The sequence below is a fragment of the Podarcis melisellensis genome (genome assembly GCF_964234715.1).
Source record: "Podarcis melisellensis genome assembly, chromosome: 8".
In the NCBI taxonomy this organism is placed as follows: Eukaryota; Metazoa; Chordata; class Lepidosauria; order Squamata; family Lacertidae; genus Podarcis; species Podarcis melisellensis.
In genome coordinates, this window is record NC_138540.1 from 28137997 (window position 1) to 28150829 (window position 12833).

The window sequence follows — 12833 nt, forward strand, 5'->3', positions numbered from 1 at the left end:
TTCTGATCGGCAAGTCCTAGGCTCTGTGGTTTAACCAACTAAATTTGTTCTTGGTATAAGCTTTCATGTGCATCTGAAGAAGTGTTTATGCACATGAAAGCTTATACCAAGAACAAACTTACCGGTAGTTGGTCTCTAAGGTGCTACTGGACAATTTTTTTATTTTATGATTTGTATGGCGAAGTCGTTTCTTTTATCTGTCCTGAATCTTCCACTATTCAGCTTCGCTAGTGGTTGTCCATTCGTGTTGTGAGATAAGGAGAAATACTTCTTTCTGTCCCCTTTCTCTATGCTATGCATACTTTTATAAGCTCTCCCCACTCCTTCTCCCGTAATGCCAGAATCCAGCGTCATCCAGGGAAATTGTCTGGCAGCAGAAGCAGAACTTCACACAAATTATAATTTAATTTGCAGAATTCACTGGCAGAAGGTGTCATGACTGTCTGTAGCATAAGCAGCTCATGAAGTCACCCACACAAAGTTCAGGGTGCTAATTCTGGTGTATAAAGTCCTATACAGCTTGGGACCCAGGATACCTGAAAGATTGTCTTGCCTCTTATATACCGAGTCGATCACTGTGCTCTGCATATGAGGGCTTCCTGCAGATGCCATTTTAGCAGAAGCTCTGTTCTGCATAGTGTGGGATTCTAGCATTTAGTGTTGTTGTATGTACCCTTTGGAACTCCCCCCTACCTGAATATTAGACAGGCACTGTTTCTGCACCTACCAAAAACCTTCCTCATTCAGCAAGCCTTTTAAGCTGAGATCTTTCCCACTCTGCATCTGTATCTGGATATCGTTTTTTATCACTTGTTCATTGGCCTGGGCTCCTTTGAGAGGAAGGGTAGGAAATACATTCAACAAATAAATAAAGCCCAGACCTCCTTAGCCTTCATCAAGGCGGTGGCCTTATGTGTCTTCTGAGTATGGAGCCTCCATGTTTAGAGGCAGTATACCTCCGGGTTCTGGTTGCCAAGCAACAGCAGCGAAAGGAGGATGTTGTTTTCAAGTCCCCCTTGCAATCTTTGCAGAGGTATCTGATAGATTACTGTGGGAAGCAGGAAGGCGGGCTAGATGGGTCTGTCCTAGTAGGCCATGAGTCATCCCTGTGTTTGAAAACCTCACTTGAGTGATTGTTTGACATCTATTTGCAAAGTCTAAGCCAGCTTTGGATAATCTGTAGGGCACTTAGATGAACAAATTAGAGCACAGAATGTATAGCTTTTGCTGGAAAATGGTACCTTTCTGTTAATTTGCCCCTCACCCCCACCCCGGCTGCTGCCATGGAATAAATGATGGTGCTGCAAACTAAAAGTTCACTGTTAATGCATTTTTGGCTTCATTTAATTAGTGAAAATGTGTTTATCCCACATTTCCGTTTTGCTTGTTTATGTTTTGTTTTTAAAGATCAAGATGACTTATGACACACTTAGTATGTGCATCTGAACAAAATAATAGAAGCAAATATTACAGAACAAGCGATTTGTCATGGCAGATACAGTAAATATAAAATCAGCAGGGTTGTGTGTTGGTCCCTAAGATGCTCCAAAAATCTACAGCCAAATGGGACCAAGCCAAATGGGTGAAAATTATGGCAAACTTTCAATAGATAGGGTTTTTGTAACAACAACAACAACAACAACAACAACAACAACAACAACAACAACAACTGTTAGAATTTAATTACTTTTAAATAATTATCTTTTATGTGTGTTTTTAGCTTTCTGCATTTTACCTGTGTTGTTTCAGTCCATGTGAGCCACCTTGAAACCTGGTCTGGGGGGAAAGGCAGGCGCTCTCTCTCTCCCCCCCCCCCTTTAAAGTTCTCCAGAATTCTTGATCAGGCAAATCAGCGGCAGAGAGAGGGAGGTGGGGGGTATAAAATAGGCTGAATGTTGTAGCCATCAGGTCAGCTTGTAGAGGCCTGGGTTCGCAGGGGGAGACTGCAGGCTGAATCATCCCCCCCCCCGTCCCCGTGTACTGTATCCCCAGTACTGTGGGGATACAAAAGCAACGAATGTTTCCGTGTGTGTGTGTGTGTGTGTGTGTGTGTGTAAGGACCATGGTTTACTGGTGCATCTGCAACAAGCAAACCACAGTCAAGGCAGTTCTGTGGCCTCTCTGCTTAGAAGATGACAGGTGGGTCTTGTCAGCATGTTTGTGATGTGTTAAGCAGGGTAGGACACTAACCCATGATCAGCGCTGGGCTGCTGCCACAGCTGAGCTGTGAATTGAACACAGATTCCCCCATATCATAGAACTGTAGAATCGGGACCTTAGGGTCATCTATCCCCTATCTCTGCAATGCAGGAATCACAGCTAAAGAACCCCTAGCACACAGCTATCCAAACTCTGCTTAAAAAGCCTTTAAATGTGCTTCCATGTGAAAGCCCTGCAGATATTTGAAGCATGGTCAGGGGTCCCTTTACCTTTACCTATCGTATCACCTCTCAAAATGAGCTTTGTATCCGCTGAACTTTAGCTAACTTTTCAGGGCCCGCATGCAGTTTGCAGATTATAATGCTACTTCTGACGTCTTGCTCCATCACCCTCATGTTAATTGCTCGGAACCAGCCCATGGATTTGACAGCACAATGGCATGAAACACCTTTGGCATCTCTGACAAGGCTCAGTTTTTGCAATCTTCCCTGGTTGTGCGGCTCCCTGCGATGCCCATGAAAAGATGCCCAGAGCTGCTTCTCAGGAATTTGCTGACTCGCTGCCAGTGCCTTCCTTGCCCCAGCACTGGACAAGATCTTTGTCTTCGGAAAAGAAGAAGTTATAAATAAACAGAAAGCTACCCAAGCTGGAGTTGCCCTCTTACAGCTTGTTTCATTTTATTTTATAGTGTTTATAGTGCCTGTAGCTTCTAAGTCAAGCTCTGTTCTACTGGTTTTTATCTAGTACAAATGATGACATCAAACTGGAAATTGAAAAACAAACCTGCATTAACTGGTAAAAGTTCATCTTGTCATTAGGATCCAAACAACTTGCAGAACTTTTTGGGTGGGGGGGCAGTTAAAAGTACAGCTTTTTTCCACCCTAGATAGCTGCAGACAATACTATTTAACAGCTTTGAGCTACCAAACTCCACTTGGCACCCAGAACCCTTCCCTGCTCCCCCAGCTGGCTTTTCATTGCTGGACCTCTTGCACGTACCTAAAGTGCTGCTGTGCATGGCACTGACATGAATTCTACTGTTACTGATTTTACCCTTGGTAAAAGACTTGCTTTGAACAGACAAAGCCTGGTGTGGAGGAGAAGGCTCGCAATGGCTGCCAGCCACAATGGCTATTCTCTTCCTCCACAGTCAGAGGCGGCAATGTGCCTGAATGCTGGTTGCTGGAAGCCAAAGAAGGGAAGAGGACTCTCTCATTCAGATGCTGCTTGTGAGTTTCTTAATCAGGCATCTGGTCGGCCACTGTGAAAACAGGATGCTGGACTAGATAGATCCCCTTTGGCCTGATCCAGCAGACTCTTCCGATGTTCTTATAGGACCTAAACACTCAAGAAGCATGGAATTCCTCCTTGGGACCCTGCTATTTAAAAGGGAGCTGCTTGACCACTATGAACCTACATGTGGTGCCATAAGAGAGACTCCCTGAGCTCATCTTGTGTGATTCCCTGCATCAAAAGTGCTGCTTGGCATTCTGGCCCCTCACCTGCCCTTTCTGCCTTCTGTTGGAGAACCTGGTCGATTTCATAAAATTTATATACTGCATGATTGTAGCGAATAAAAAGGTTTACAAAAAGAATGAAACAACTAGATTATTAGTAAAGGCAGTATCATTTTTTTAAAAATAAAGTGGTCGAGTGAGCATATATAGGTTAAGACTGTCTCACAGGTGTAGACTGGTCCTACGTTATTCAGGGCTTAGTATCCCAATAGTAACACCTTGAACTTGGCCCGGGAGCAAATCTGCAAACAGTGCAGATCTCTGAGCAGAGCTGCGGACAAGTCTTTACTTCTGTCAGCAATTGTGCCTCAGCATTCTGCACGAACTGCAGCTTCTGGATCTGATGCAAGGGAAGCCCCACGTAGAGTCCACTGCAGTAACCCAGTCTTGAAGGTAACCTAGGCATGAACTACTGTGGGCCAAGCTTGATGAACTCCTCTGTGTCTTGCAGGCAGCGTGATCACAATTTCTGGGCGCATGACCTTCACAAGCAATAAGTCCATGGAGATCGAGGTCTTTGTGGATGCTGACCCCTTTGTGGACGAGTCTCAGGAGCGGTATCGGGCTGTCAGTGCATTCTTCACCTATGTGTCCCTAAGCAAGGAGGGGAGGCCTCTCCCTGTCCCACAGCTGGTGGTAAGCCTTACGAGTCCCCCCTCCCATCTTTTGGTCCTGCAGAACTTGGCTACGAGTCCTTCTCTTCTCTCTCCCCGCCCCCCCCCCCATTTTGGCACATGTTCCTAGATGACTTCAGGGATGTTAAGCATCCTGGGAGACTCTGCACTCCCGCTGTTGGTGAGAAGCATTTGAAAGCAAACACAGAACCCTCCTGCTTAGCCGTTTCCAGCTGCATTTCAATGTATTGTTTAAACAAAACACGCAGCATTGTGAACGCCCTCCAGGGTTGTGTTTTCCCTCTCTGCTTCCAGGGTGGAGAGGTCACATGGATTCAAGTTTCTCGTTTGTCAGAGATGATGTGTCTTACGCAGTTGAGCTCTTTATGCAATGTCCCTGGGGTTTTTTTGTGTTCCGTCCAGCAAAATCTTGTTCTCTTAATTCAGCATGGAAAAAAGAGAGAGAAGAAGCTGCTTAAATTAGGCTGAAGACACATTTTGTTTTGTTTTTTTTCAGAGAGCTGAAAGTGGTTTGAAAGAGAGATCTACTGCTCATGGTGTGTGTATGGGGGGTATTATCTTGGTTTTGCCCTTGAACAATTGAGCTTGACGGGTTTTTGTGGTTTTTTTGTTTTGTTTTTACAGCAACCTGCCAAACCTATTTGGCTAGAGAAAGCAGTTGAACAAAAAAGGGATGTGTGTGTGTGTGTGTGTGTGTGTGTGTGTGTGAGAGAGAGAGAGAGAGAGAGAGAGAGAGAGATGTCCCCTCAAACGATTCTCACTGCTCTAAAATTATTTCTCCAGTCCTTTACCATAACTGCATGTTGTTACCTAAGCAAGTGTAACTTCCCAGACCTACTTCTGCCAACCTAACACAAATATGAGGGCAGAAGGGGCATTTCTAGGGAAGGAGGCGTGCATAATCTCTCCTGGGCCCATCAGTTCTTCCCAACAGTTGCCGCATCTCCACCTCTTGACTGCTTTCCCCTCCGCTGAGTTTATATCTCTTTCCAGTCAGAGCCTAGCTTAGACAGGGAGAGGGGCATTCTTAAAAAAGTGGTCTGGTGGAGCATTTGTGGGTGAGAATCGGCTGAGAAAGGGTTAAACACCCTACCCGCTTCTCCGCTGGACCACCATCATTTATCCCACTCATACACATGCCTCCATGCTGAACATACAGGGCTGGAAACCCTGTATATTTTGCTCTGTCCACCCTTAGTGTCTCCAAAGAGTCCCCTTAAAACCCATGATAAGAAAACACCTAACCGTTTCTACAGTGTTTGTCCCATTACTGTCTCTTGAAATGATTTTTAATTATAAGCATTAAGGTAGTATTGATGCAGAATTTGGAGCCATACAGCCTCCAGCTTCTATCAATGTTTGAACGTCACCTCTTCCTCCTCCCCAAAAAAGTCTTCCTGGCTTACTTTTCCTACCGACTATTGTCAGTCCTGCTTCCCTTTTATTGCCTATTTTTAGCTGTCTTCACTCAGCCGCTCAGAAACAGCTGAGTGAGAGAGTTGTTCCTCGATTAATATGTTATGCCTTGTTGATTTCCAACGGCACTCAACTCTCTCCCGGCCCCCCGGTGTTTCAAAGCATTTAGTCGACTCGGCTTGGTTTTGCTATCGGAGTAGTGTTTATATAATTTGTTCTTAACATTAAACGAAACACACAGATACACCCCACTTAAATTTCTTGGTGCTATTAAATGGGGGGCATCCCCCCCAAATGTGCTTCACTTCTTTATTTCTGGAGCTTGTTATTGCCTTCATGCAATTTAAAGTCAGCTCAGCTCCACTTCATGTAACTTTCCATTCTTATAAGGCTGTTGGCGGGGCCAAGGCTCTGATTTATTTCCTGTGTATTTCATAGAATCATAGAATTGCATCGCTGGAAGGAACCACAAGGGTCATCTAGCCCAACCCCCAGCAATGCAGGAATCACAGCTAAAGTATCCCTGACAGATGGCCATCCAACCTCTGCTTAAAATCCTCCATTGAAGGAGAGACCACCACCTTCCGAAGGAGTCCTTTCCACTGTCAAACAGCTCTTACCATCAGAGAGCTCTTCCTAATGTTTAGTCAGACTCTCTTGTAATTTGGATCCATTGATTTGGGTCCTGCCCTCTAGAGCAGCAGAAAACAGGCCTGCTCCATCTTCCATGTGGCAGCCCTTTAAATATTTGAAGATGGCTATCATATCACCTCTCAGTCTCCTCTTCTCTAGGCTAAACATACCTAGCTCCCTCAACTGTTCCTCATCAGGCTTGCTTTCTAGGCCCCTGATCATCTTGGTTGGCCTCTCTACACATCTTCCAGCTTGTCAATATCCCTCTGCAACTGTGGCGCTCAGAAGTGGACACAGGGCTCTAGGTGGGGTATGATCAGGGCAGAGTAGATCGTTGATGTAGCCTAAAATTTATATATTTATTTGCCACTCTTACACACCATGTTCCAAGCCACAGCTTACATCAACAAGAGGAACAACAGTAAAACAACATCTTAAAACGGCCACAACAATTGCATAGCAAGGCTGCTGAAAGTATGTTACCAGCCAGCTGGGAAAGCATTTATTCTCCATAGGAACCCCAATGGGAGCATTAACACCCCAACATACCTTGCTTCTTCCCCATTAGGGTTCTAGGGGAACCCCAAGTCACATCTTTAGGTCCCTCCAGCACAGAGCAGGCCTGTCTCTCCTCTCTCCAGCTTCCAGCATCAGCCAAACTGAAACACACAACTCCCTGGCTAGCATTGTGTTGTGTTTCCCTAAAGCCATTATTTATTTATTTAAACACTTTACAAACTGCTTAAGTAGAAACATCTCTGGGCGGCGTGCCAAAATTATAATACAGAAAAGGTTAAAAATCAGGTTAAAACTATAAAATCAGACCTCAGTTAATATGCCTGCTGGAATAAAGTCTTCAGTAAGTCCCGGAAGTTCAGAAGCAAAGGGGGCCTGGCTGGCATGGCTAAGGCTTCAAGTTATATCCCTGACACCTGCAATAGAACAGCTGGGAAGGACTCTCTCTCTCTCTCTCTCTCTCTCTCTCTCTCTCTCTCTCTCTCTCTCTCTCTCTGGGGCCTTGGAGAGCTGCTGCCAGTCAGAGTGGACAAAGCTGGGGCTGGATGGATGCAATGGAGCCTGACTCGGAGGAAGGTGGCTTCACTGTATGTTAATGTTTTCCAGGGTTCTGTTCTGCCTCTGCTCTAAGCCGCTGTATTCCCTCGAGCCAGAATTAAATTTCTGGCAAACGGGCTCCCCACCCCATGCTGAGCAATGCGGAGATGCTAATCTTCTTGGATTGCAGTGTTCCGAGTTCCTTGAACTGATGTGTTTGTCTTTGAGGCTGGTCTGCTGTGCAGTTTCCAGGCGAAGGTCTCTCATCCCAGGCTCCCCACTGCTATGGCATCCAGGGGGCACATTGAGGGCTGCTTCGCATTGCCAAACCAAACTGGGCTCCTCCTGCTTGCTGCTCAGTGCTTCTCTGAAGCTCACTACCACATCTAACCAGAGGTTCAGCTGCACCTAATGAGAATCGAGATCTTCCATTGATCTGCTGTGCCCACATACTGCTGGTGGGCCTGTTTGAGGGCAGTGAGTCCTGAGAGGCAAATTAAATGTTGAGTCCTAGAATGTAGGTGTCCAAAGGATGACATCATGGCCCATGTAGCCAATTCCTTGTCCCTTGGGGCAGGGTTCCAAAGTTACCTTTGGCTAAGAGACTGAGCCCCCTAGTTCAACTCTTGCCTTGCCCATGAGCTCCTTAGAACGCCATGCAAAAGCCCCTCTGGTGTGGATATCTGCTCCCAGCTATTAGCAACTCAGATGCCTCTGGAAAGACCAGGAAGCAGGATATGAAGGCAACAGCTGTCTCTCCCGCCCTCCGCAGCATCGGATATTCTGTGGTCTCTGAACCCAGCAGTCATTTATCGATCTCCCTCTCTAGATTTGTCTGATTCCCTTTAATATTTTAGACTGTTTTGATGTCTAAATTAGCAGCTGTCACCCCGTCTCATGAATAATATTGGCCTATCTTGCTAGGAAATTGTTAGGCAAACTGTGAGGTTATGAAATTTAGCACATCATCCGTTTCAGTATTAATATGAGTGCCTGTCTGCTTTCTCCACCCACATTTCGCTTCAAGACTGACATAGTGCAGGCTCCCTCGCTTGATCCAACATCAGCCCAGCCACCCAGGCCATTCCATTCTCTAGCCCAGGGGTAGGCAAAGTTGCACCCTCCAGATGTTGGAGCTGCCAGAATGGGGGTCTGGCCTGAGCCACACTCACAAAGTTGGTTGGCCTGTTCAGAATTTGCTGGTCAGCGGTTCCACAGGCGTGGTTTGAAATCTAAGCTGAACAAACACATGTCTAAACTTGGGAGGGGGGAGGCAAAGTTGGACCTGGGACCTCATGCACCCAAACCAGCTCAGCTGTGGAGCCATGCTTCCAGCCCCTAATCCCAAGAGGCAATCTTGAAGGATTCAATGACAGCTTGAAATAGGGAGAGGACAGGCCCAGCTTTGCTAGCTGACTTTGGGTCAGCCCTACTCCTGTCCCCCAGGGTTGTTTGGCTTCAGTAGGTATAATCTCAGCAGGAGGCAGTAGTGGTGGTAAATAAAGGGAAGGATCCTCTTCTGAATTCCAGGGCTGAGCTTTGAGGCCTGGCTCTGATTAACCACCAATTGTGTTGGAGGAATGCTGGCTTGAGTTTACTTCTGCAGGGGATGGTTGGGTGTGTCGGAATTTTAGCTGCAGTTGCTTATGGGGGGTAGTTCCTGCCATTTTCCATCTTAAAATATGCTCTCTCTAGGTCAACTCTGGGTCTTCTGGGGGTGGGGAGAGGAACAGCCTCCAGGCAGTTGCAATGCAAGGGGCCGTGGTGACTTTTTTAGTTTGGTCTCCTGCGGAGGGGGGAGGTTGGCAGGCATGGGGCAAAGCTGGCAGGAATTCTTCAAGCTGTGTGGCCGTTCTGCATTTTAACTGGGTCATTTCAGCAGGGGGCAGAGGGAGGAGTGCTGCTGCTGAACTGTGCCATATGAGGCTGGGTTACCAGGAAATCCCAGGTTCAAATGTCTCTTGCTGGGTGACCACCCACCTGTAATATTCTGAAACTGGGCTTACGTTATGATGCTGGGAAGAGTTAATGCAGGCCAAGGTTCATATTAGACACAGTTGCATGGAACTTACTCCAACCTTTGTTGATGGAAAGCAGTCCCAAGAAGCTGCAAATTCCAGGAGGGGGCTGGTGGACCTTTTCCTACCCCTCCAAGCTCTTGTCGCAGCCCCCCCCCCCACCTTGCAGGTGCCTATAGCAGTGTTGTTTGTTGAGCCAATTGTGAGCACAGTGACCATAGTACTATTAAATTAAATATCCATGTAAATGGCCAATTACCAAGACAATCCAGCACTGTCACGTTCGATTTCAAAGAAGTCCTCAGAACGAGGAGATTGGTAGAAAGGAGTGTGTAATGCAGATCAGGAAAGGTACCACAAGCACAAGAGGATGCCAGTGTGGTTAATGGGCAGAGTCAAAGGATCTGTTAGAGGCAAAGAGGCTTCCTTCAAAAAGCAGAAGCCTTGTCCAAATGGAAGAGAACTTTGGCAAAAGAAGTGCAAGCAGACAGCAAGGGATGCTAAAAGGGGAATCGGGGGGGGGGGCATGTTGTTAAAAGCATTAAGACCAACAACAGGAAGTTCTTGAAATACAGTGGTACCTCGGGTTACATACGCTTCAGGTTACAGACTCCGCTAACCCAGAAATAGTATCTCGGGTTAAGAACTTTGCTTCAGGGTGAGAACAGAAATTTTGCTCCGGCGGCGCGGCAGCAGCAGGAGGCCCCATTAGCTAAAGTATTGCTTCAGGTTAGAACAGTTTCAGGTTAAGAATGGACCTCCGGAATGAATTAAGTACTTAACCCGAGGTACCACTGTACAGTAGTAGCAGGAGATTGTCATCTGTGGAGGTGCTTGAACAGGAGGCTGGGCTGGATGGGCCACAGGGACGTCCCAGCAAGTTCTTCTCATGTTCCTACATCAAGTGGGGAATTGCTCTTTGGGGAAAGGGGTTAAGCAGCACCAACACCACCAGGGCTCTGCTCTGTATCACAGGCCTCCATGACAAAACCAGAAAGTGACACACACTTTCCATTAATGTGTGGCTTGAATCCAAGTTCAGCCTTCCTGAGCCTGGTGCCACCCCACACACAGTTGTTTTTGGACTACAGATCCCATCAGCACAAGCCATGATGTCTGGGGTGGATGGCAGTTGCGGTCCAAAACACCAGAGGGGGCATCAGCTGGGTTGGGGAAGGCAGCTAAGATAACAGCACAGAGTTCAGCTGCAGATTCTGTAGTGCTGGCTGAATTAACTGTTAAGTGTTAGCATTCTAAAACAGTGTGCTCAAGTTCCCCAAAGTGAGTGATTCCTGCAGGTTTGCATGGTTTCCATAATGGGGGAAGGAAATCCTCAGAGAGTCACAATGTTCCTCACAACCAGGATGAGAGGCCTCTCAGGGCGAAAGGGGCAGAGGAGGAAGAGCAGTTGAGGTGAAAGGTGGACAAGTTTGGGAAGGGGGCTTGGGAAAGCCCTGCAGTTGGATATTGCCAAGAGCCAGCGCTGTGTAGTGGTTAGAGTGTCAGGCTAGGACCCAGGAGAGACCAGGGTTCAAATCTGCTGCTCGGCCATGAAGCTCGCTGGGTGGCCTTGGGCCAGTTACCACCTCTCAGCCTACCTTGCAGGGTTGTCGTGGGGATTAAATGAGCAGGGGGAGAACCACGTGGCACCACCTTGAGCTGCATGGAGGAAGAGGTGGGATATAAATGCAATAAATAAAATAAAAGCCCATCTCTTCCAGCTCTGGCTTTGCTGTGGTGGCCAACCAGGTGCATCTTGGAAGCTCCTGAGTGACATATGTATATTTGGGGTGGGGGGCAAGGGACTTATCCAGCAATGCAGGGCCAAAGATCTTCCCTTCCATCTGGAAGATAATGTTACACTACTTGGCAGCAGATAAACACAGAGTTGGAAGGGAGCGATTCATTAGCGCCACCACTCTTCCTGGGGGAATCGTCCTGCCAGGCTGGTGCATAATAACCACTGTGATCCAGAAACATCCCCTGGCTGCCTCTGACTAAACCACCAAGGAGCCTGCCAGCCACCTGGCGTGTGCCTTTTTACAAGTGATTAAGTACCTGGGTTCAGCCACAAGTCCTCTGCGTGTAAAACACGTCCCTGCATATGGGATTGTCGCATCAGTTGGCAGGTGTGCCAGGAATGTCCTTGTCTCTGATGTACAACGGAGGATCGGAAAACCAAGGGCTTGCCAAAGCCAAGGCCAGAGCTCGATCCTTTGTCCCTCTTTGCCCCCACCCCTTCAGTCGCCACAGATTCTGTGCAGGCTCAAGTATTGTATTGGGGGAGAGTGTGCAAATCAAGCAGATTCTTGTTTTATTGATTTGGAGCACTTGGACCCCCCACTCTTCAGCCAAAAAGGCTCCCGGATTGGCTTACATACAGTCAGTTAAAACAAGACAGACCCTGCCCACTCAGGCTTACAATTTTCAAAAAAACACAAGGGAAAATGGACAGGGAGAGAAGCAGGAGGATCACACTTGGGGACAAATTCAGTTCTTTGTTTAATGACCAGCTGGCACAGAGCAGATCATAGACTTGTGGAGCTGGAAGGGACCCAAGGGATATTCTAGTCCAACCCCCTGCAATGCAGGAACCACAGCAAATATGATTGCAGAAGAGCATTTTCCTTCTGCCTTGCGTCTACAGTAGTGGAGTTGTTGCTGGTCCGCGAGGCAGTGTGATTCAGTGACTAGTGTGTGATGTTTAGGTATGTGAAATGAACTGGGGTTTGTGGGAGGTATGGATGTTGTGGAATCTCATCAGAATGGAAAACAGTACCGGAAATTATGTGAATTCAAACAGGAACAGAGTTCAGGCAGGCAAATGTGATTGTGTACTCACTGTTGTCACTTTATTGCCCCTCCCCAAAATGACACAAACGATGTGGAATCACATAGCAATATCACAAATTAATTGCACGTAAATTTGGCCACAGCAAACAAGCAAAAAAAAAAGGTGTTTTTGTGGAATTCAAGCTGCATCATCATAATGAATTTATATGTACCACACTTTTCCATGGTGGGACCGTGCTCAAAGCAGTTCACAACAACATGCAGAACAAAATCTAACATTCCAAGATAATGCATGAACAGTTGCAAAACAGAATACAATTTAAATGAAAAGTCATGCTAATATCAATATGGCAAGCAAACATTTCATCTTAATAAACACTGAAACAAAATAAAATAAAATACAATACATCCAAGTAGCAGCAAAAACAATGCTGCTGCCACCCCAGCAGAGGTTTGGGGCAAGGCAGGGGCAACAGCTTGCCACTGGTGGTAAGGTAAAGGTAAAGGGACGCCTGACCATTAGGTCCAGTCGTGGCTGACTTGCGTTTACCTTCCCACCGGAGTGGTACCTATTTATCTACTTGCACTTTGACGTGCTTTTGAACTGC

The 12833-nt window shown here is 46.8% G+C and overlaps 1 protein-coding gene across 2 annotated transcripts in view; it reads left to right on the forward strand.

Moving 5' to 3' along the window:
* Positions 1 to 12833, forward strand: part of LOC309376888 (cytosolic acyl coenzyme A thioester hydrolase-like) — a 51413-nt gene that overhangs the window by 36521 nt on the left and 2059 nt on the right. For both annotated transcript variants that reach the window (XM_081923810.1, XM_081923811.1), the window contains one exon: positions 4129 to 4313. In XM_081923810.1, coding sequence (XP_081779936.1) covers positions 4129 to 4313 — 185 coding nt within the window. The remainder of the gene's footprint in view (positions 1 to 4128; positions 4314 to 12833) is intronic.